At 42.4% G+C, this 22662-nt stretch overlaps 1 protein-coding gene across 1 annotated transcript in view; it reads right to left on the bottom strand.

The window, feature by feature from the left end:
* The window catches only part of LOC139459837 (nucleoporin NUP188-like), a 94859-nt gene extending 77958 nt beyond the window's left edge, over positions 1–16901 (bottom strand). The window contains exons 1-12 of the mRNA XM_071241542.1: positions 16880–16901; positions 16525–16582; positions 14699–14772; positions 13595–13679; positions 12495–12575; positions 11653–11790; positions 7260–7316; positions 6694–6762; positions 4917–4964; positions 3434–3520; positions 2320–2396; positions 1621–1692 (exon numbers count right to left, since the gene is read on the bottom strand). Of these exons, the coding sequence (XP_071097643.1) occupies positions 1621–1692; positions 2320–2396; positions 3434–3520; positions 4917–4964; positions 6694–6762; positions 7260–7316; positions 11653–11790; positions 12495–12575; positions 13595–13679; positions 14699–14772; positions 16525–16582; positions 16880–16899 (866 nt within the window). The 5' untranslated portion in view covers positions 16900–16901. The remainder of the gene's footprint in view (positions 1–1620; positions 1693–2319; positions 2397–3433; positions 3521–4916; positions 4965–6693; positions 6763–7259; positions 7317–11652; positions 11791–12494; positions 12576–13594; positions 13680–14698; positions 14773–16524; positions 16583–16879) is intronic.
* Between the last annotated feature and the right edge of the window lie 5761 nt (positions 16902–22662).

The raw sequence follows: 22662 nt of genomic DNA, 5'->3' as shown, positions 1-22662 counted from the left end.
ACATTGAACAGCTCAATATCGAGGGACGACTGTATTGAGATAAACCAACTGAATGTTTACTTTAGAAATTTAAAACAGAGATGAATACCCAATCTCATTAAATCAGATCTCACTCCCACTTAACAAAGATCTCATGACGTCCCATTGCAGGTCACGACAGAATTACATTCGCGAACTTTGACCGACCAATAAAATGACTAACTGGAAGACAACATTAGCCAATAAGAAAGCAGCTATCTCGAGCTTTACGACACCAGTTTCAATATGGAGTTCCATTCCACACATCTGAAAAATATTTTGACAACTTTTGAAAACTGAACTGAAGAAAATTCTTTTGACCAAGATTGTATGTCAGCAATTTCCACAAGCTATGGAAAGTCTTCCATTTCAAATGTGTATCCCATTGTAGCGAGAAAAAGAAAATGCCACTTGTTCAGCATTTAGAATCAGTCGTTCAACCCGGAACCGTTGTACAAAATGCCCCGTGTTAACCTTTGTATGATTAGAAAACACATTCAGACTTACGTTATCTTATAAATGACGCAATGATTATATGAATGAAAAGTCTTTCTGACGTGACCTGAAATGGGATGTCATCTGATCTTTGTGTAGCGATAGCTAGATTGAGTAGAAACCTCAACAGTTTTCTGATTCAAAGCCTCACACAAACACGTTTTGACTCCTGAACACAGTCTGTAGTAGTGAGTGAGTGAGTATGGTTTTACGCCGCTTTTAGCAATATTCCAGCAATATCCCGGCGGGGGACAACAGAAATGGGCTTCAAACATTGTACCCATGTCGGGAATCGAACCCGGGTCTTCGGTGTGACGAGCGAACGCTTTAACCACTAGGCTACACGACCGCCCCCAGTCTGTAGTAGAGTCTAATAATTAACCATGGGTTGTCAAGGGTTTGAGCAGGACATTTCCTATGATCATACACGTTAAACTGTGTTAAACTTCACCCCTCAGACACAAGGACAACTGTCACAAGCGTGCAATGTCTGACCCTTTCCCCATGTTGAAGCATATTGAAAAAAACATACCATGTACTTACTTACCTTTAGCTGAAAAAAAACCCAACTCCATTGCAAACATAAAACATTAATACAACATATATCCCCGTGTTATGGGTTTTCGGACGCTGAAGAAACATTCATAGTTTTCTCGCTAATCACATGAACAACTGTAAAACATCTCATTCACTTATAGGCTAAAAGACAACTTCATCTTAAAAACAAGCCATCATCTGAGTAATTACAATTTCTGTGTGACGTCACACCCCACGTTATAGTGCAAGTATTCGTGATAGAAAACCCATGATGTCCGAAAACCTATGATGCTGAAATCTCTGATCGAAAACAGGACAATCCGCTACAGTTGTACGGTTTTCAATAACATTTTTCGGAGTGTTTTTTTTATAATCTTTGATTATATTTTTACAAGGAATATGATTTTTCCCGAGGACTACTGTTTTAAATAATGTGATTTTCCGCGTTTCCGCTTAGATTTCAATCCCTGCTGTTTACAGATGGGGGGTGGGAGGGAGGGAAAGAGCACAAGAAAGGACAATCGTTTTCACTAAAATCCTGTTGGGTTGCCATGGTAACGGATGACTCACTTGTTGTCCTCCCGACACTTGGCAGCGGTGGTGAAGTCCATCAGGTCCAGCAGGATGAGCATCTCCAGGTATCTGGACAATAGTGGACAGACATTTACCCATACATGACGACTGCACACTAGGAGATGTTAAACAGCCCTCCTGACGACCAATGTTTAGCATGTCTAAACACGAGGGGACATCAGCAACAAGGTGATGGTCATACAAAACAGCATTTTTTCTGGGATTCCAAACTAAGTTTGGTTGTTGTCAAACGACACACTCAGCAATATTCCAGTTATATGACGTCAGTCTGTAAATAATCGAGTGTGGACCAGACAATCCAGTAATTGACATCGTGAGCATCGATCCACGCAATTGGGCCCTTGGTTTTGGTGGCAGTCAAATTGAGAGAAAAACATTTTTTTGTTCAAAATTGCAATGTTTTAACAAGTTGAAATAAGTTGAAATGAAATAAAAACAGCAAGGATTCATATATTTGAAAGAATTGGGAATTTTGCAGCAGACATGGCCGATTATCATCCTTCAAACAGGCGAAAACACCTAGATTTACTCTTACATAACATTAACATAAAAAGGGACCTCAAAATACTGGCGCTTAATCACGTTAATTTCCAACATACATACATGACACTAGGTGCACAAACTACCGTGACTCGAGGCCTGCCACGACCACATACAAAAGGGAAGATATCCTACCCTATTCTTTTGACTATTTTCTCATCAGCTTTCCCCAGTGCATGTTTGTAGCTCTGCAGGTACCCAAACCCATGACCCTGAAACAGACAGACTAGAAATGAGACACCAGATTATTATCAATGAAGTGAGTGAGTGAGTGAGTGAGTGAGTGAGTGAGTGAGTGAGTGAGTGAGTGAGTGAGTGAGTGAGTGAGTGAGTGAGTGAGTGAGTGAGTGAGTGAGTGAGCAGTTTTTCAGTCATATCAGTGTATCAGCAGCCAAAAACATTGGAGATTACTTGCCCGAACTTGGCTCTCTGCATCATTTTCAGTACAATTTGGAGTTTTTATACAGACTATTATTAGCTTACTAGACCGAACAGCATCTTACAAGACACAGGCTTCAAACTAGTAGCTCATGGCACAGATTAGTATCAGTACAATGTGGGTGGAAAGTTATGCAGGTCATTGACCTTGGTGAAACCCACGAGCATGGCCTTGGTGTTGAAACACCATGAATCCAGATCGTGGCGAATCTGGGATTCAAACTCATGATCATAAGGTTCAGATGGGCCTTCGGGACACAGCTCTGAACAACACATTGCGGTGGCTTGGGTGACTGGACCACCTGTGTCCACTTCCATCACACAAAGCCCACACAGAACAATCGTGTGTTGGTGCCAAAAACGTTTGAGACAACTAGCCCGAACTTGAACTAGCGTCTTTTTCAGTTGAGTTACCGGTAAGTGTTATTATGTAGATTATTATTATTATTTGTTTGTTGTTTAACGCCACACTCAGCAATATACCAGCTATACTCTGTAAATAATCGAGTCTGGACCAGACAATCCAATTATTGACATCATGACCGTTGATCCACACAACTGGAATTGATGACAAGCATCAACCAAGTCAGCGAGTCTGACCACCCGATCCCGTTAGTCGCCTCTTACGACAAGCATAGTCGCTTTTTATGGCAAGGATGGGTTGCTGAAGACCTATTCTACCCTGAATCTTCACAAGTCAGATTATTATTAGCTGAGCTTACTAGAGAGACAATAATTTGACTAAACTGAGCCTTGGACAAGTGGCTAAAGTCGGATGCAGCATGTGACTGAGTTTGTTGATGATGCAAACCTTGAATTTCTCCAGGAGATCCACAAACCCTTTTTCATTCGTCTCAAAGTCTTTGAAGTAAAGTAGCAGCAGCTCAAGTAGTTCACACTGGAACACAAATAAAAAATTTCATTGGCCTCACGGGGTAATCTGTCAGCAGATGCCTTTCACAACACCATTCACAAGATAGCTTGTTTATCGTAAGGACAATCTTGCTTAGGCTTAAAAAAGAAATAATAGAATAGGTGCTCAGGCAATGGTTGGTTGGTTTGGTTTGTTGTTTAACGCCGCACTCAGCTATATTCCAGCTATATGACGGCGGTCTGTAAATAATCGAGTCTGGACCAGACAATCCAGTGATGGATATCATGAGCAACAATCCACGCAATTGGGATTGATGACCTGCATCCACCAAGTCAGCGAGCCTGACCCCCCGATCCCGTTAGTCGCCTGGTACGACAAGCATTGGATGCTGAAGACCTATTCTACCCCGGAATCTTCACGGGTGGCTCAGGCAATGGATTTTGAAATTATTGCGTGAGCAGGCAGTGTTTTTGCTTTTTAATTTGTTCAAGCTAGTAAGTAACCAAATTTTTTTTACAATAATTTCGGGAGAAATCATGTTGTTCTGGAGTATTGTAGTATTTAACTGCCAGGGTTGTGGGTTAGAGACACCAAATATTTAAAGATTTTTGGGGGGAAGAGAGAGAGAGGAGAAATAGAAACAAAAACGAAACATGCAGCAGACTTTATGATGATGCGGGCGGTGCCTGAGAAAACAAGTCTATTATTTTTTTAGCCTTATGACGCCTACAAAATTATTCTGGGCTTTATGATGTAATTAATGCTTAACACAACACTTTGGATAACTCAAAATCTTTTGAAGGTCCCAAGAACTAGTAAATGAGATTTTGACCACTGTAACCATGGTAATAATGTAATGATCATTCCTGGGAGGTAACCAGTACACCTGACTTTATCTCAGATATTTATTTGCCTTGAAAAACTCCAAAAATATGCAACATGACACATAATTTGAATTTTGTTCATCATAGGCAGACAGAGCAAATATGACTACACTACTTTGTCCTTTAACTCCAAACTCAGCTGTATTTCAGTTACATGACGGCACCTGTAAACAATCGTGTCTTGACCAGACAATCCAGTGATTGATTCTCAGGATTATAGTAACGATCCAGACCGTCAGGGTAACGTTGACACACCATTAAGTCACAAAGTCACACCCGATCCATGAAATCACTTCTCACGACCATCATTCTAACACAAAATCACCACCCATCCTTTTAGAATTTTGAACAAATACTTCTCGCCAATGGAAGCGATTTACCCAAATAAGACATGAGAGAATTTAAAACTCCAAGCTTTTCTACTGGGCATCAGTAGTGAATTTGGGCACAACTTAAACAGTGCAACACTGGTGGTCCTGATGTGTCACGTCTGACTGCCTGACCTTCTGTTCCCAAGGTCACCCAAGGTCACCCACCTGTTCTTTCAGATTCTGGTGTATCCATGCCTGAGATTGATGGTCCGTCTGAAACAAGATTCAACAGCTTGCACTTGATTCAACTGAGATTTAGCACATGATTCAGTGTTTGTTTGTTGTTTAATGCCTTGTTTAAAGGATCTAGCTATCTGTTTGTTTGTTTGTTGTTTAACGCCACACTCAGCAATATTTCAGCTATACGATGGCGATCTGTAAATAATCGAGTCTGGACCAGACAATCCAGTGACTGACATCATGAGCATCGATCCAAGCAATTGGGATAAGATGACATGCATCAAACAAGCCAGCGAGCCTGACCACCCGATCCTGTTAGTCGCCTCTCACGACCAGTAGTCGCCTCTTACAGCAAGTCTGGGTTGCTGATGCCTGATTCAGAGAATGTTGGTAACACATCAGGACAGTGGACATAAAGAAATGCCAAATGAAAATGGCTTTATGAATCAGATGAATTTTTTCCATTCATCAACTCATCCTGAATAAATTACTAAGATTGACCATATGTTTATGATATATTATGTAAAGATTGTCATCATAGAGATTTCAGCCATGTCGGCGGCCATTTTGGATTTTCTACCACCAGGGGCGGTGCTGAGCTGGATCCATATCCAGAAATGGTCGGAGTGGTTCTGTGTATAAGTGTGCTAAGTTTGGTGCCTTTAACCAAAAGTGCACAATTTTGACAAAATCCTGCCATAACCAACCCACTACTTCATGCCAACCAATAAAAACCAGCAGAGAGCAGCCAAACTATGGAATTTGTAGACACTTTAAAAAGAAACAGACACACATATTCCATAAAGTGTGCATCATAATGACTAAAAACTGCCATATTTTCACTGGCACCAAACACAGTACATCATGCAGACCACAGCAAACATTCCGTTTATTGCGGTCTCCATTGAGTGAGTGAGTGAGTTGGGATTAAGGCCGCTTTTAACAGTATTCCAGTTATATCACGGCGTGTCAGCTTAATGTGGGAGGAAAGCCCCAAGTGATGCAGGTCTCAGGCGTTTACCACTTCGGTTAAACCCACGATCATGGGTATGGTGCTGACAAACCTAGAAACATAATTGGGGCGAACTGGGATTCGAACCCACAATCATAGGTTTCTGGCGTGCCCAAGGGACGCAACTCTGCATAGCGACTAGGCCACCCGTGCCCCCGGTCTCCATTGAAAATGTGGCAGGTTATAATCATTATGAGGCACATGTTATGGGGATTGTGTCTTGTTTGGAATTTGTGTGGCTGTTTCTATTCAAAGTGTGCACATCCCTATTTTGGATGAGGGCAGGGATGGGTAACTCGGGTGGATACTGAGTAGGACCTGGGTACCCACAGGACAACCCGGACCCATGGTTAGTCATGTGATTATATTGTTTAATGGCAAAAATTATCTAGAACTCTGTGGTAACAATATAAGTGACCGATGTTCACATTTCTTTATGCCTATGCACACATTCCTACTAAAGTTATATTTTGCATAAAGATAAAACTTCAGTCAACTTCAGCGTATGCATGACAGGATCGGTTTATACGTGTATCAAAAAACATTTTGACACGAGTACAGTTTAACGTTTCCCAATCGGACATTTTGTACCTATCTCTTGAGACCTCCTGCAGGTACTCGTGTAGGGTCGGGTAATAGGGGGGTAGGTACCCAGGTAGTAAATTTGGACTCATCCCAGCCCTAGTTTGGATGCTCTCTGCTGGTTTTTATTGGTAGGTTTGTCCTTGAACCAGAACGACTACAACTCACCATCAGTGGTCCGTGAGACTCCCAGGTCGGCATCTGAGCTTTACACACATCGGAGAACTGAGACAACAGCTGAAATGAAAAGGCAAACCTGAGAGACGTGTTACACTCAAACTTCAGAATAGTCCCGACAAAGAAAGAAAGTATAGTGCATATGTAACAGGTAGAACAGCTTATGTGCTTCAATTTTGTAATTGCAACATATTGCGACACTTTTTGATGGGAACGATCTCGTATCTCATCTGGCCTGTCTGCCATTTGTAACCATTGTGATGCTAATTGTAACGTAACCAAGGAAGGTAACACAGTGACAAATAGCAATATGTACTTATTCAGCCAACATCTGCTGCACTAGGTAGATTTAATGTATTTCATTACTGATATAACCCAAGAAATACACTTACATAGTACTTTCGCAATATAGATTGAACCACAATACATATTGTTGAAGATTTGCATTATGGTTTCCAAGGTATGGAAGACAGGGACACTCCCTGTTATTCGCCAAATATTACGAGCCAAATCTTGGATCAGTGGATACTGGCACAACCAAGGGCCACAACTCTCACCTTCTCTGTGAGCTGGTAGTTGTCCAGCAGGTCATTCAGGAACTGGCTGTACGCCTCCTGCAGCAACACAGGGCAAGTATGTCAAGACGTAAACACCAGGCAAGTATGTCAAGATGTAAACACAGGGTAAGTAAGTCAAGATGTAAACAGGGCAAGTAACTCAAGACGTAAACACAGGGCAAGTAAGTCAAGATGTAAACACAGGGCAAGTAAGTCAAGATGTAAACACAGGGCAAGTAAATCAATATGTAAACAGGGAAAGTAAGACAAGATGTAAACAGGGAAAGTAAGACAAGATGTAAACACAGGGACACGTAAATCAAGATGTAAACACAGGGCAAGTAAATCAATATGTAAACAGGGAAAGTAAGACAAGATCTAAACACAGGGCATGTAAATCAATATGTAAACACTGGGCAAGTACTTCAAGATGTAAACACAGGGCAAGTAACTCAAGATGTAAACACAGAATGTAAGTCAAGATGTAAACACAGAGAATGTAAGTCAAGATGTAAACACAGGACAAGTAAGTCAAGATGTAAACACAGGACAAGTAAATCAAGATGTAAACACAGGGCAAGTAAGTCACTTTGTAAACACAGGGCAAGTAAGTCAAGAAATCAACACAGGGCAAGCACGTCCAGATGTAAACACAGGGCAAGTAAGTCGAGACATCAACACAGGGCAAGTAAGACAAGATGTAAACACAGAGGAAGCAAGTCAAGATGTAAACACAGAGGATGTAACTCAAGATGTAAACACAGAGGATGTAACTCAAGATGTAAACACAGGATGTAAGTCAAGATGTAAACACAGGGGATGTAACTCAAGATGTAAACACAGGGCAAATAAAGTCCAGATGTAAACACAGGGCAAGTAAGTCCAGATGTAAACACAGGGCAAGTAAGTCCAGATGTAAACACAGAGCAAGTAAGTCCAGATGTAAACACAGGGCAAGTAAGTCAAGATGTAAACACAGGGCAAATAAGTCAAGATGGAAACACAGGGCAAGTAAGTCAAGATGTACATACAGGGCAAGTACGTCAAGATATAAACACATGACTCACACCTTGTACAGGTATTGTAAACACATGACTCACCTTGTACAGTTGTTGTCGACACATGACTCACACCTTCTACAGGTGTTGTAGACACATGACTCACCTTGTACAGGTGTTGTCGACACATGACTCACACCTTGTACAGGTGTTGTCGACACATGACTCACACCTTGTACGGGTGTTGTGTCAACACATGACTCACACCTTGTACGGGTGTTGTGTTGACATGACTCACACCTTGTACGGGTGTTGTGTCAACACATGACTCACACCTTGTATGGGTGTTGTGTCAACACATGACTCACACCTTGTACGGGTGTTGTGTTGACATGACTCACACCTTGTACGGGTGTTGTGTCAACACATGACTCACACCTTGTACAGGTGTTGTGTCGACATGACTCACACCTTGTACGGGTGTTGTGTCAACACATGACTCACACCTTGTACGGGTGTTGTGTTGACATGACTCACACCCTGTACAGGTGTTGTGTCAACACATGACTCACACCTTGTACAGGTGTTGTGTCGACATGACTCACACCTTGTACGGGTGTTGTGTCAACACATGACTCACCTTGTATGGGTGTTGTGTCGACATGACTCACACCTTGTACGGGTGTTGTGTCGACATGACTCACACCTTGTACGGGTGTTGTGTTGACATGACTCACACCTTGTACGGGTGTTGTGTCGACATGACTCACCTTGTACGGGTGTTGTGTCAACATGACTCACACCTTGTATGGGTGTTGTGTCAACATGACTCACACCTTGTACAGGTGTTGTGTCGACATGACTCACACCTTGTATGGGTGTTGTGTCGACATGACTCACACCTTGTACGGGTGTTGTGTCGACATGACTCACACCTTGTATGGGTGTTGTGTCAACACATGACTCACCTTGTACGGGTGTTGTGTCGACATGACTCACACCTTGTATGGGTGTTGTGTCAACATGACTCACACCTTGTACGGGTGTTGTGTCAACACATGACTCACACCTTGTACGGGTGTTGTGTCAACACATGACTCACACCTTGTACGGGTGTTGTGTCGACATGAATCACCTTGTACGGGTGTTGTGTCAACACATGACTCACACCTTGTACGGGTGTTGTGTCGACATGACTCACACCTTGTACGGGTGTTGTGTCGACATGACTCACACCTTGTACGGGTGTTGTGTCGACATGACTCACACCTTGTATGGGTGTTGTGTCGACATGACTCACACCTTGTATGGGTGTTGTGTCAACACATGACTCACACCTTGTACGGGTGTTGTGTCAACACATGACTCACCTTGTACGGGTGTTGTGTCAACACATGACTCACCTTGTACGGGTGTTGTGTCGACATGACTCACACCTTGTACGGGTGTTGTGTCAACACATGACTCACACCTTGTATGGGTGTTGTGTCAACACATGACTCACCTTGTACGGGTGTTGTGTCGACATGACTCACACCTTGTATGGGTGTTGTGTCAACATGACTCACACCTTGTACGGGTGTTGTGTCAACACATGACTCACACCTTGTACGGGTGTTGTGTCGACATGAATCACCTTGTACGGGTGTTGTGTCAACACATGACTCACACCTTGTACGGGTGTTGTGTCGACATGACTCACACCTTGTACGGTAGTTGTGTCAACACATGACTCACCTTGTACGGGTGTTGTGTCGACATGACTCACACCTTGTACGGGTGTTGTGTCGACATGACTCACACCTTGTACGGGTGTTGTGTCGACATGACTCACACATTGTATGGGTGTTGTGTCGACATGACTCACACCTTGTATGGGTGTTGTGTCGACATGACTCACACCTTGTACGGGTGTTGTGTCAACACATGACTCACACCTTGTACGGGTGTTGTGTCAACACATGACTCACACCTTGTATGGGTGTTGTGTCGACATGACTCACACCTTGTACGGGTGTTGTGTCGACATGACTCACACCTTGTATGGGTGTTGTGTTGACATGACTCACACCTTGTATGGGTGTTGTGTCGACACATGACTCACCTTGTACGGGTGTTGTGTTGACATGACTCACACCTTGTACGGGTGTTGTGTCGACATGACTCACACCTTGTATGGGTGTTGTGTCGACACATGACTCACCTTGTACGGGTGTTGTGTTGACATGACTCACACCTTGTATGGGTGTTGTGTCGACATGACTCACACCTTGTATGGGTGTTGTGTCGACATGACTCACACCTTGTATGGGTGTTGTGTCGACACATGACTCACCTTGTACGGGTGTTGTGTTGACATGACTCACACCTTGTATGGGTGTTGTGTTGACATGACTCACCTTGTATGGGTGTTGTGTCGACACATGACTCACCTTGTACGGGTGTTGTGTTGACATGACTCACACCTTGTATGGGTGTTGTGTCGACATGACTCACACCTTGTACGGGTGTTGTGTCGACATGACTCACACCTTGTATGGGTGTTGTGTTGACATGACTCACACCTTGTACGGGTGTTGTGTTGACATGACTCACACCTTGTATGGGTGTTGTGTCGACACATGACTCACCTTGTACGGGTGTTGTGTTGACATGACTCACACCTTGTATGGGTGTTGTGTCGACATGACTCACACCTTGTACGGTAGTTGTGTCAACACATGACTCACCTTGTACGGGTGTTGTGTTGACATGACTCACACCTTGTACGGGTGTTGTGTCGACATGACTCACACCTTGTACGGGTGTTGTGTCGACATGACTCACACATTGTATGGGTGTTGTGTCAACACATGACTCACACCTTGTATGGGTGTTGTGTCGACATGACTCACACCTTGTACGGGTGTTGTGTCGACATGACTCACACCTTGTACGGGTGTTGTGTCGACATGACTCACACCTTGTACGGTAGTTGTGTCAACACATGACTCACCTTGTACGGGTGTTGTGTCAACACATGACTCAACCCTTGTATGGGTGTTGTGTCGACATGACTCACACCTTGTACGGGTGTTGTGTCAACACATGACTCACCTTGTACGGGTGTTGTGTCAACACATGACTCAACCCTTGTATGGGTGTTGTGTCGACATGACTCACACCTTGTACGGGTGTTGTGTCAACACATGACTCACACCTTGTATGGGTGTTGTGTCGACATGACTCACACCTTGTACGGGTGTTGTGTAGACACATGACTCACACCTTGTACGGGTGTTGTGTCGACATGACTCACACCTTGAACGGGTGTTGTGTCGACATGACTCACACCTTGTACGGGTGTTGTGTCGACATGACTCACCTTGGACAGGTGCTGTGGACACATGACTCACCTTGTACGGGTGTTGTGTGTCGGGCCAGAAGTTGAGGACCTGGTGGAGACACTTCAGAAGGTACAGCCTCTCCGTGAAGTAGTAGTCGCGGATCTTCATGATCAGCGCCTGGGCGTGGCGCTCATGACCAAATACTTGCTGCAAGAGTTCAGGGATAAAACAAAGTTACATTCTGAGACACCAATATTTATCCATCCTCTTGGCAACATGATTATCTTTTCAATCGCACCAACAGATGAAAGTCAAGAGTTCCAACTGCTCTGTGCCCATGAATGTGAAGACTGCTGTGGCCTCGCACTATTAATGTACACTGTGGCATTAATACACAAAATGCTTCCAGCATGCCAACTGACACATGTATTACTTAGAAGCTGACGGCTGACAAAGTTGACACAATTTATGGATAACAACTCCTTTATTTTCTGTAAATGCATTCAAAATGCTACGTAGTTCTATCTATACCTTTTAGAGAGAAGCATAAAACTAGCACTATTTGTGTGTGGTGTGTGTGTGTGTGTGTGTGTGTGTAGCTGTGTGCATGTCTGTATGTGTGTGTGCTTAGTGTGCAGCTGTGTGCGTCTCTGTATGTGTGTGTGCGCTTAGTGTGTGAGCGTGCGCGTCTTTCTCTGTGTCTGTGTGCCTGTATTAATTCATCTGGCTCCCAGACACTTGATAGTGTGACAGCAGGCACTACGCTGGGAGTCATACATGGCTTTGCAAGTTGTTAAAGAAAACAAAGAGGTTCACTTTTCATTCATCTTTGTTAAATCCAGAGGTGACTGTATTGGACTAAACCACTCTACCACATCATTAAGGGTGTGCAAGTATTACGTTGTGGTCACCTGCAGGTTTTTCTTGGAGCCGCGGAAGTCGTTGGCCAGGAAGGAAATGAGGAGGTCATAGCTCTGAACCTCATCCAGGCCCTGGAAACAACAGACACATCAGTGGTCGAGGTCTTCTAGACTCAAACATTCAACATCTGTATGATTTCCATCCCCAAACCAGTACTGTCAGTGTTGTCTGAGCTTCACGCAGAAAGTGAGTAAGTATTGTTTTACGCCACTTTTAGCAATATTTCAGTTAAATCACGGCAGGGGCCACCAGAAATGGGCTTCTCACATTGTACCCATGTGTCGAACCCGGGTCTTTGGCGTGACGAGCAAACACCTTAACCACTAGGCTACCCCACCACCCCTCGCAGGGAAGTGTCATATCGGCGTAAAACATCTGATTTTAATTGGTGAGGAACAGTCTGTATCAATAGTTGATTTTCATAAAACTTTGAAATAACCATCTACAATAGGCTTAAAGGGCAACAATACTCCAACTCTATGTCTCGACGTCGCCTCTTTAATTAGCCAGAGAAATCACCGGAGTCAAGTCAAACCAGTTGAGACTAGTCAATAATGAACAAAGTTTTAATTCCCACAAAAAACAGCCATCCATATTTCAATGCTTTCAAAGAGGCAGTGTTGTTGTCCTTTAAGGCTTCTAAGAGTTCAAAAGTACATCAGTAAAATAGCACTGGCTATCGACATAGATCTTAGAGACCGATAATCGTTAACTAAATATCGATCAATTATAGAAAAATATCAGAGGAGTAACTTTCAGCAAATATACGAAAAACTCAAGAGACAAAACATCATATTTCACATCACTGGTGAGTTGTGACAAATTTATGCAAGGATTACTTTGTGGACATTTAAGATATAACAAAATCAGTTGCTTTCCATCTTTGACAGAGGAGAAAAATAAGTCTGCCTCGGTAACTTAACACTCTATTTCATCACAATAGTTAATGTGAGATATTGTGCCACATGTTATCAGAGACCCATGGTCATGTCTGTGACCCCCCAACATTGGAACTGAGAGCGTTCTGAGCTGGTCAATACATAGACCCCGGTGACTCCCCGCGTGTCTGCCCTAACAGTGGGATACACACCAGGAAGCGGCTGAGTTTCTGTGTGAACTCGAGTCGAGCCTCCGACACCTTCCTCTCCTTCTTCAGCTGTTCTCCTGTGGGGCTCCTGCAACACCAGTTACCATGGTTACAGCACAGAGGGACAAGAAAGATGTGTAGGTGTGACTACTGGGGATATTTTCACTTTTGTGATTCTATTGCAACAGTAGTCCAGACTATTGCAACAGTAGTCCAGACTATTGCAACAGTAGTCCACACTATTGCATCAGTAGTCCACACTATTGCATCAGTAGTCCAGACTATTGCAACAGTAGTCCACACTATTGCATCAGTAGTCCACACTATTGCATCAGTATTCCAGACTATTGCATCAGTATTCCACACTCAAACTGGCAACTCTTATTCCAGACTACACTTTGGAAAATATTTTGACAAAGTTCTTGTTTCAAAATTTAAAAACTGAACAAAAGAATATTCTGGAATGTCAAACAGATAGCTGATATTGTATGGCAGTTCTTTATATGGGCTATGGAAAGTCTCTTCCCTCAAATGTTTATCCTATTGAAGGCAAGAGATAGACGATGATCATGACAGATTCAGTCATACAGTCTGTAACCGTTATTCAGAATACTGTTAAAAATGACTCGACTGGTCTGTCTTGATTGTTACTAGCCTCGGACGACAAGTGGCCATGTCTATCCCAGCAGTCCCTTGATTCCTGTATCTGCAAATCTCCATGATTGAGTTGGGTTTAATGCCGCTTTGAACAGTATTCCAGTCATATCGCTGAGTGTCAGCTTAATGTGGGAGGAAAGCCCCAATTGATGCAAGTCTCAGAAGTTTACCACTTCGGTGAAACCCACAAGCACGGGTGTGGTGCTTAAAACCTAGAAACATAATTGGGGCGAATCGGGATTCAAACCCACAATCATAGGTTTCTGGCATGCTAAGACTGGGCAAGCCGTGCCTCTGCAAATCTCAGTGACTCCAGAACCCTGCCATATTTTCCCATATTTGTGTTAACAACATGACATATTTTTACTCCTGTTTATATGACTAATGCTTTGATTCCACAAACGTAACTGACAAAATAAACATTTCTGTGGAGACACTGGTTGTACTCACGTTTGTTTTCTATAGAAGGTAAGGCCTTCTAAAACCTTCGTCTTGTTTTTCTTCAATTCTATTGCAATCAGCTCCTAAAATGAAAAAGAACAAATCTTGTAAACACAAAAAATATGTCTAGTCAAGAAGCTGAAAGGTCAGATTTCATCAGCTTCAGAAAGGTTGTTTGTTGTTTAACTCCGCTCTCAGCAACATTTATGTGACGACAGCCTATAAGAGTCTGGTACCACTAAAATAACTCAATAACAGTCACCCCGGCAACTGGGGTTATCAAGGATATATGGGAGTCAGTGGTTCGCATTGGGCATTTCTTGTGTCTGGGGTAATTATTCAATCTAAGATTGGGTGATAAATCCAGGTCTGCTCTGGTGAATGTATTACATGTTATGCAATATGCATGTGGCAGCCCAGCAAGAAAGGAATGAGTTGAGTTGCTAAAAACATTGATTAAAAGACTTAGAGATAATACATTGATTGATTAATCACTGTTGTCTTGCACAGTAGATTTGTCAAGTGTTTATGGTAATTAATGTCGCGTCCAAGATTATTGCACTTATAATATAGCGACGTGCATGCACGTGTGTGTGTGTGTGTGTGGCTGCTTGTACTAGCCCGTACTGACGACTATTTATAGTGCTTGTTCACTGAGATACCAATTACCATGCCAAAGTTTAACATGAATACCCCATTCAGACACAGTATAATGACTCTGTGCCGACCAGTCCTTGTTTTAGCCCCTTAATGCCAAGTGCCAGACAGGGTAACAACAAGTACCATCTTGTAACATCTTTTTGTATGATACGGCTGGGGATCAAGTGTTTATATATGTAGATTTACTAAAGCAGATGGAATACACCGACATCTGGGCGTGAAGTGTCTATGTAAAAACAACATACGGTACTTTGTTGAAAGGATCAGCGAAGAAAAACCCAATCCATATTTAAAGACTTTCAAACTTGGAGTGTTGTTTCCATTTAAGATATAGTATACGATTTTCAAGATCTTGACACTGATTAATTGCCATCAAAAATGATATTGTTTAAAGTTTTATATATAAATAAGCTGATTAATACTTAAAAATGTCCTAATGCCCCTTCATTTGTCTCCAGCAAACCACTGTTATGAAAATATCAAATTGCTGTAGTATGACACTGTAGTGAGTGAGTATGGTTTTACGCCGCTTTTAGCAATATTCCAGCAATATCACGGCGGGGGACACCAGAAATGGGCTTCACACATTGTACCCATGTTGGGAATCGAACCCGGGTCTTCGGTGTGACAAGCGAACGCTTTAACCACTAGGCTACCCGACCGCCCAGTATGACCTATGACATCATCATGTTACTAATATTCACTTCATTTACTACCACAGGGTATATATCATAAATGTCGAATGAATCAGTACATATCACAGAGCTATGTAAGCAGGGTATTTGCATAAAATACCCACCAAAAATATATTTAAAATCCAATTACTTTCAATTAACTTGCTCACAGAAACGTTTTCATTAAATGAAAAGCTCAAATGTATAAAAACAGCACAAGTAAATACCCAATGAAGCTTTTTCAGCATGGGTACAAAGCCTATATATTTAGAACAGTTATATACACCTGAAACATTATTTCATTTTTTAAATATTAAAATGTTCACTAATTTGGGGAAAAACCCAAAAGTGATGAATAGATGAGTCAAAAGATATTGATTACCCAATGAAACATGTAATATCTGGAGGTCTGTATCATATTCATCAAAGACAACATACACACGGTCTGTGCTAGATGATGGGACAGATCTCCAGATGAAAGTGAAACTGATTTCCTCTTACCTTTGGCCGCTGTACGCCTGCTCCACTGATGAACTGCCATAATGCTCGATTGTTGAAACTAGATAACATTGAAATGTCACATTATATATCCAGTGGTAAAAATATCCTTCGTAGTATTCACTACCCAAACTGAGGCATCACTTTCTCGTCGGCAGTCTTCCAAAACACTCACTGCACGAAAACTGAAGTACTTGTTTTCTTTTGGGATATTACCGAAACATGACACTAGAAGCACTTAACGATCAAATCTATCACTTCCTGACTCTCAAATGTAAACGTGGTATTATCAGCAATAATATTGTTATCAATACTTCCCCCAAAACAACATTTATATTCAAATGATTTCCAACGTTACCTCTCCACGCCTCCCGCCATTATTCAATAATGGCTCTAAACAACGCTAAACTCAACTCTTATTTAAATGCGCTTCCCAATAACGCTGTAAGGAGAATATGACAGCTAAACTTCGTCGTAAGAGATATTTTCGCGTTCCTTAAGCGAATACAATTGTGCAATCGTACCTTTTAATGCAGATGTTTAAAATATTGCTGATATATTTGTCAAAAGATACTGAAAACTAAATGCTTGACATTGTTTCACGTCTTGTTATTGTTCTCCCTTTCACTCTCGGTTGCAGTACAATAGGCATGCTGTCAACTCTCTCAGCAATATATTCATTAAATAGTTTACTATGTTCAATTATTGATGGTTTCTTTACAACACAAGCACAAGGACATGACGATGATAATCCATCCTACCAAAAAAATGGTGATAAGAATATAGTTTTAGTCTATATGGTTTGTTTTCTTGCCTCAACTTGTTTGCCAACACTTGGCAATAGTACGTGATCTAGACTACCAGTTGTCGGACTTTCATTTCAGTGGAAGCTTCGGTGGCTGATTGGGTTAGATCGCTGGTTAGGCGCCTTTCTCTGGGATTGTGGTTCGAATCCCGGATGGGACTCAACCCCCAAAAGTACTCCCAGCATTTTTTCCTCAGCAATATTGCAGCTATATGGCGGCGGTCTGTAAAATTGATCGAGTCTGTAGACAAACAGTTGATTGATATTATGAATCCCACGTGGTCGGGGTACGGTGACACCCAATCAACATCAGGTGAGCGATACTGTCCATCCGATCCATTAAGTCGTTAATTACTGGGGACCCATTCCATTGGCAGGTTGGTTTGTTGTTTTACGCCGCAACCAGCAATATTCCAGCTACATGACGGCAGTCTGTAAATAATCGAGTCTGGACCAGACGATCCAGTGATTGTTATCATGAGCATCGATCCACTTATTTGGGATCGATGACATGCATCAACCAAGTCAGCGAGCCTGACCACCCGACCCCGTTAGTTGCCTCTTACGACAAGTCAAATACGAAGGGGATATTGTTGTCATTAAAGAATGCTGTAAAGTTTGTAAATGTATTCTTTTGATGTTTACACAATATATAACGTTTATTGACAAAATGGATTTATGGTACTTGTATGTACAGCAACCTTGCAAAGATTACACGCACGCACGCACGCACGCACGCACGCACGCACGCACGCACACGCACACTTTCGTCACAAATTATGTTATAATTGTCAGACTAGATCACTCTGTTTTTTCTCCTAATGTAAATAACTCGTTTCATACGTATTGGTTTTCTTACTATAAAGTGTTGTATTTGTAGCTGCTGATTGTCCAAACGGTGTATTAATAATTTGCGAAAATTATAAAAGAAACAAAACACACAAAACGTTTTAGCTTGACAGTCCGGACACTTTTGACCGTGAAGTCAAGCACGGATAGATGTAACACTTTTACGTGCGCATCAGGCAGTCAGATGTTTGGAAATGGAACACCAGAGTGTATTTGATTCACGAATGCTTAACTCCAGTTTCAAATCAGGAAGGTTTTCAACTCCTGATGAAAGTTCTTAGAACTATTAAAGAGTAATCAAGCTTAAAAAACGTGCGTGCACCATCAGAACGCCTTTCTGTGTTTTTTTAATGTAGGGAAACGATTAAAAGATATGGAACTTACCATTGGCACATGTCAATCAGAATGAGTAGTTATAGTCACGTTGCGATGATATTCGAGATACTTGAATTTCCACTGAAATTCCCATTTTTGGTACCTTCGGACGCGACGTCTGGCAGCATAATAGTTGAGCGTTGGCTCGTTTGAAATACAATCAGAATTTGCCTCAAAATATTTCCAGTCAATATCAGCGAATTTCATTTTAACCAATCAGAAAATGGGTTGTCCGTCATTGCTAAAACCAGAGATCTACTCCATGGTCTCTGCTGTAACGAACTTCCTGTAAAATGGCTGCCCACATACCTCGTGACTGGAAATGAAGGCAGTGAGCTCTGTCGGAATATGGTTTTGAAATTTTTAAATGACTCCCTTGACACAGGAAATGTGTCATTTGTCCTATAAATGTACCCGTACGTGTTACCCAGAGTTCGCTTATATTGACAAGGGATACGTGCTGCACATGCCAAGCGGAAGTTGCACTTGTGCAACCGCCTCTTTTCAACTGAACATTGATTTTAAACTGGACGAGCAGCTGAATTAGGATAGTTTGGATATTTTTAAACGCACACCTCCTTTACAAAAGGCTGTATCCGTGTTTGCAGAATTAATAACCCAAAGAAGATAAACAATTCTTAAGGCTCCGAAATAACACTATCAATAATGCATGTCCATTATATTTCCCATTCATTTGGGCCGTAGACATTCCCATTTGTATATATCCAGAATTCCACCTTTTTGTGCCCCGGACCAATACTAAATGATAACATGATGTAGCTGTGTTTTGTTTATTTGTTTTATTGGTTTGTTGTTTAACGCCGCGGTGAGCAATATTCCAGCAATATGACGGTCTGTAAATAATCGAGTCTGAACCAGACAATCCAGTGGCTGACATCATGAGCATCGATCCACACATTCGGGATACGATGACATGCATCAACCAAGTCCGCGAGCCTGACCACCCGATCCCGTTAGTCGCCTTTTACGACAAGCATAGTCGCCATTCACGGCAAGCATGGGTTGCTGAAGACCTATTCTTCCCCGGATCTTCACGGGTCCCGGCCATGGTAGTACGTACAGCAATGTTATGCTGCCTCAAACGTCTGTTCTAACACGTGGGCGTACTCTATTCTGCTGCAATGTGGCGTTACATCCCTGCATTTACACAAAGGTTAAAACATGACCTTGAACGTTGTCGTTCCGGTAGCGTACGCAATAAAATTGCCATCAACAATGATGAGTGCTGTCTCCCTTGAGTTTAGATGCCACCCCATACAGTACACTTCCACCCCAAACTGACGACGTTGAGTGACGCAAGCGTCACTCGAACGTTCTCCTGACGCCTGTAGAACATTGCACGACCATCAGAGCGGGCCAGATGACTCATCCGGACTCATCTGTGTGAGTCTTGTCTTTTGAACATTAGATGCTGTCTACATCAAGCTAGGCGTGCCTGACGGTGACGTGGAGGCAAAATTGGGCGTATCGCTGGACGTCGGTGCTAGATGCTTCGCGACCCAGGAACATTTTTTGTCCTAGCTGTTATGTGGCAGTTTGGTATCGATTCTGTAGATGCACCAACCGAATGTGGCTGTCTTGTTGACGTGACTGTTAAACAAATGTGTCTTGATGAGCACCTGACCATTGTGTGCTGTTTGCATTCAAAAGAACACATGTGTGAGTATCATGCTCCAACTAACACGCAAACATCCCAATTGTGCGCCGTGCATGAAAATCCACGTGCAAACTGTGAATCGCGACCGGAAAGTCAATGTGATGTTTTCATGAATATGTATTGAAAGATGCATTATTTAATTTCAGAATATATATATGTTGATGTAACAGTATATGAAACACAGTTACATTTTTCCGCTTGTATATTTCCATATAAATAGGCATTTTTAAAGAAGATCGAAACATTTTCTAAATTTTATGACAGAACACATATATTTTGATTTACAAAGCGATCTGCTGTTTTAGAGGACAAAAATCAAACTCCATTGTCTTATGATATGTTTTGTAACTGCCCCACGGCAATAAATATTTCACCATCCTTGGGTACGCCAGAAACGCTATGATTGTGGGTTCGAATCCCAGTTCGCCCCGATTATGTTTCCAGGTTTGTCCGCACCCAACCCGTGCTCGTGGGTTTCACCGAAGTGGTAAACGTCTAAGACATGCATAACGTCTGGCTTTCCTCCCACATTAAGCTGACACGCCCTGATATAACTGGAATATTGTTAAACCCAACTCACTCATTCACTTTGGATCATGTGATATGACTCCGTCCTTGAGGTGAAGTGTAATTGGGTTTAACGTCGTGTCCAAGATTATTGCTCTTATACAGTGACTTGCATGCACGCGTTCGTCTATGTGGTGGCTGCTTGTACTTGTCAGGACTGACTGATGAGATACCATGCCGCAGTTTAACATGAATACCCCACTCAGACACAGACTCCGAGCCGACCAGTCCTTGTTTAAGCCCCTTGATGTCGAGCGCCAGACAGAGTAACAACAAGTACGATCTTTTAACGTCTTTTGGTATGGCGCGGCCGGGGATCGAACCCCGGACCTTCCGCTCTCCGGGCGGACGCTCTACCTCTAGACCACGGGGGCGGTCCCGTCCCTGAGAACACCTCGAAGAACACGTGCTCTTGTACCAGTTGTCCAGGGGGTACCGGAACAAGTGAAGATCCGGGGTAGAATAGGTCTTCAGTGACCCATGCTTGTCGTAAGAGGCGACTAACCGGATCGGGTGGTCAGGCTCGCTGACTTGAATGATGCATGTTATCGTATCCCAATTGCATGGATCGATGCCCATGATGTCAATGACTGGATAGTCTGGTCCAGACTCGATTATTTTCAGACCGCCGTCATATAGCCGGAATATACAAGGGGTGATGCTTAACTATTTTCCAGGTGCATAGTCTGGAAGGTAATTTAAGGTACCGACGTTTACTACAATATCTGAAAAACTATTGGACCTAATCCAGTCAAAGTTGGTATGAGATTATTAAACAGTCATACATAACTGAATATTACATTTAAAGACAATCGGTGCATGAATGAAAAAATCTGTCTATTTAGCTATCACTATATTTCATCAACAACAAGACCTGTTCGTCACGGGTGGAACGAGCATTCATTGTAACAGCCATCTGCATGATGCTACCCCTGCGTCACAGGGCCATATGACACAGTTGAACCAATCAACTCAACTCGAAAGGGTGCACGGGAATCACGCACGTTGAGACGCCCAACGCTAACACCGAACAGGTCTGGTTGTTGATGAAATATAGTGATAGCTAAATAGACAGATTTTTTATTCAGGCACCGATTGTCTTTAAATTTAATATCCAGTTATGTATGACTGTTTAATAATCTCATACCAACTTTGACTGGAGTAGGTCCGATAGTTTTTCAGATATTGTAGTAAACGTCGGTACCTTAAATTACCTTCCAGATACATAGTTGAACACTTCATTGAATGATGTGTTATAGTTACCGTCAACACACCGAATCGCCAGGATAGCGTCACTGCACTGTGGAAATGATGTGTCAGAACGTTAATACACACAAGATCAGAAAAATGTTCAAATCTAAAACGGATTAACCCTACATCCTCATTAAACTCTATAAAATCATGGAAAATTAAATTGGGGGGGTGGGGGTGGTTACGGGTCTTTACCACTATTTAGACACTAGCTATTTAGCTATTAAACACAATCCTAAACATATTTACGTCCTAAACGCGTCAAAATAATGGGACAAGGTACGCACTTAGTTTAGTGTTTAGGATCCAAACACGTTTTATACAGTGTGCATATTCCAAACGTAGGCTTAATTAAGATCAGCCTTAAATGATAAATACACCCAGTAAGGGCTGACCACAGTCTTTACACAGGCCCTAGACATGGATCTTTATTTACTATCTCACGTTAAGTTGTGAGATAAGATGCAAGGCACGCTTCAGGTATATATATATATATATAAAGACTGTTTCCTGACATATGATACAATGAAAGACCACGCAAGAGGGGTCAGTGTCACTTTTACATTGCTGTCGTGAATACGTGATATATGACCTCCACTGGGCTGTTGACTCGAGT

The sequence above is a fragment of the Haliotis cracherodii genome, unplaced genomic scaffold (genome assembly GCF_022045235.1).
Source record: "Haliotis cracherodii isolate W230 unplaced genomic scaffold, xgHalCrac1.p SCAF_13, whole genome shotgun sequence".
Taxonomy (NCBI): Eukaryota; Metazoa; Mollusca; class Gastropoda; order Lepetellida; family Haliotidae; genus Haliotis; species Haliotis cracherodii.
Note: the sequence above shows the minus strand (reverse complement) of the source record. Positions and strands in the feature narration are given on the sequence as shown.